This window comes from Anneissia japonica, unplaced genomic scaffold, assembly GCF_011630105.1.
Source record: "Anneissia japonica isolate Jap-2015-1 unplaced genomic scaffold, ASM1163010v1 scaffold1771_len165655_cov130, whole genome shotgun sequence".
Classification (NCBI taxonomy): domain Eukaryota; kingdom Metazoa; phylum Echinodermata; class Crinoidea; order Comatulida; family Comatulidae; genus Anneissia; species Anneissia japonica.
The window spans coordinates 168563-171589 of NW_022689412.1; the positions used below are offsets into that span (position 1 = coordinate 168563).

Below are 3027 nucleotides of genomic sequence, written 5' to 3' on the forward strand. Positions count from 1 at the left end.
TTTAAAAAAGGGCCCCCCCCCCCCCCCCCAAAAAATGTTCATTTTTGAATAATTTTGAATAGGCGCCACCCCTGGATAAGCCCCAAATGTTCAATTTCGAATAAACTTGTTTTTAAAAATGCAAAAAAAAACCCATTTTCAATACCATTTTTTCTTCAGTGAGAACTTAATATATTGTTGTTATAACTCGGATCTGTGTGCTTTGGTGGCATACTATGTAGGCTATTTCCAATGAAGAGGGATTATTCAGTATTGCAATTGTATACAAAAACATTTAAAATATACTTTCTCACATAGCTACCCCTCAAAAACCATCCTGAAATAAAGGATGGTATGGGAGGTAAGTAGACAGCAACGACAAAAGCGATACACTTTTTAAAGAAGAAACAGTAATGAATTAGCAAAACAAAAAACGTTTTTTTTTTTTGTTTTTTTTTTAAGCTGATATATGAAACATGTACTGTTTGCATTGTAGTGATACACAGGTAGGCATTAAAGTAGCCTCATAATTTGAGATTATGGAAAAGTAAAACATTGTACTATAATATAGTACAATGTTTTACTTTTCTACTCACCGGGATTTGTACTGCTATTATATTTGCACCATTGGTCTTTAAAGCTCAGATTATCATTTATATTTTGGAAATTTTGATACTTGAACCATATAAAGTTTTATTATGAAGTTTTATTATACAGTATATATTGCCACAATAATAGAATAATAAACAAAATTTAAACACAGTATTGACTAAAAACGTTTAGTGTGATAGGCTTAACTTTTTGTTTTTGGCATTGTTTTATTCATAGCTTTGAACAAGCAAAAATGGAAACCTACAAATGCAATATAAAGTACTTTAAAGATAGAATTTATTGACACGAGCGGACCTGGTTTCACATTTGGGGCTGGGGGGGCGGTGTCAATTTTTTTTTTCACAAAAGAAAGGATCTTGTCCTGGAAAAATTTTGATTCCTAGAGAGTGGGAAATGAGCTTTCCAGACTTCTCATGCCTATTTATGTGTGTATATATGTAGGCCCCTACATAATTTTGAAAATATTGATCGCCAGATTATTCGTTGGTGCATTATTTTATCGTTTTGCTATTTGTGGTGATGACTACCTCGAAAGATGCACCGGAAGCTCTCAACAGAGCCTTCATTGCATCCTAGTGCCTAGCCTAGGTGTTTCTAATGAAGATGAAACTGTCCTAAGAAACGTGGTCGCGGAATACTTTTCCCCTGATAATTCCGAGGAGGAAATGAGTGATTTAGAAGACACCGACGATGAAGAAGAGGAGTCAGAAGAAGAAGTGGAAGTAGGCATAGGACTAGACCAAGATCATGATTTTGATAGAGAAGACATCAATTGTGAAGATCCAGCTATTGTTGTCAGCCCAGCAAAAGAATTTGCACAAATGTTTTTCCCATGTTTATTTTTAATCCATGGTAGGCTATATCCTATCCTATTCTTTTATTCAACAGCTAGGCTACAGGGGTGTCTATAAAACGAAGGCCGAAGACCCAAAAACGAAGACCCCCATTTTTTTCTATTTTATTTTGATGATAATCACCTGGCTGTCACAAAATCAAAATTACGAATTTTTTTGGGCGTCTGTTTGTGAAATTTTCAAGGGTCTTCGTTTTATAGACACCCTATATGGGTGTCTACAAAACGAAGACCTAAGACCCAACATGCAGCGTGATAGTTCCAACTCTTTTGTAAACAAATTGAATGCGCATGGGCAAACCCGTAACTAACCTACGTTGAGCACTTAAATTCCTGAAATTAATGTACTCCGCAATGCAAGATGATCCGTTTAATGTTAAGGTTAACGTCGGGCAGCAAAAACTGCCTAATAACTATAGTTGCCATAAAGTTGTTTAATGTTTAACATTTATATATCGATTTCTTGGTTGTTGCGATTATCCATACCAAGGTCCATAGGCTCAACATCATTCATCAATTTAACAATGCTTTTCAATTATTCTTTTTAAACTGTTTTTAATTATTGTTATTATAGCAACACTATATAGTATACATGACTAGGTGACTTGATTAACTTTATTTTTATTTCTCCTTTCTTTTCATGCTGTTCACAGTTGTTTCAGTTACAACAAAGATCTTCACAGCTGAGAGGGATTGCTTGACACCGATTCAACCTAAATGTTCAACTAAAAAACGCCCAAAAGACAAGAATCCACCAAAATCAATGTTAATTGTTGTCTTTCAACTTTGCCAAACAGATACTTTTGGGGAAAAAATACTGTAGGCCTACTATCCTGATATTCTAACGTGCTGATATTATTTTACCAGTACTCAAAATTTCTGCTACATAAAAAAAAAAAAAAACAAACAAAAAAAAAAAGAAAAACAAACAAACAAAAAAAGAAAAAAAAAAGGAAAAGAAAGACAAACACCAATTTGACTAAATGTATTGCAAAGACATCTTTCATAGCCAATTTATAATCTGGTGTTGCAATAAAACAATTCTTCAATCTATAGTAGGCCTATAGAAATTTCAAAAGTAAACATGTTAGCCCTCAATATTATTGATAAAGTAAAGACAAATTTTTAATTATTGGAAGCATGTTTCCCAAGATAAAGAAACCAAACTTTCTTTATAATACTTTTTTTAATTGTTTAAAAATAGCAAAGTAATTTTATTAAGAAATTGATTATGAACTAATATAGCAACACAAATTTCTCTCATTAGAAATACTGTACCAATATTGACTGGACATAAAACACAGAAACAAAATATATATAAAATCAACTGGTTTTAATTAAATAAAAGTTCGTTTTGCATATCCAATGACAAAGTGTTGTGCTACCTCCCAGAATCTATCACTGTAATAGTGCATTTGAAGTACGGATCATCTACTAAGTCTTGCTAACTGCTAGGGCTTTTCCCCCTCAGTCTGCAATATCACTTTAGTATATTTGGTACATAAGTCTTGAGTATAGGCTACTTGGCTCTACCTCCTCCGACCATCTATAAATGAATACAACATTTATATAGAATGGTATGC

General features: G+C 33.1%; 1 protein-coding gene across 1 annotated transcript in view; it reads left to right on the forward strand.

Annotated features, from left to right (window-relative positions):
• LOC117124763 (kinesin-like protein KIF9) overlaps nucleotides 1–2267 on the forward strand; it is a 38249-nt gene extending 35982 nt beyond the window's left edge. Inside the window, exons 12-13 of the mRNA XM_033271088.1 lie at nucleotides 1168–1443; nucleotides 2098–2267. Of these exons, the coding sequence (XP_033126979.1) occupies nucleotides 1168–1443; nucleotides 2098–2267 (446 nt within the window). The remainder of the gene's footprint in view (nucleotides 1–1167; nucleotides 1444–2097) is intronic.
• The last annotated feature ends 760 nt before the right edge of the window (nucleotides 2268–3027 follow it).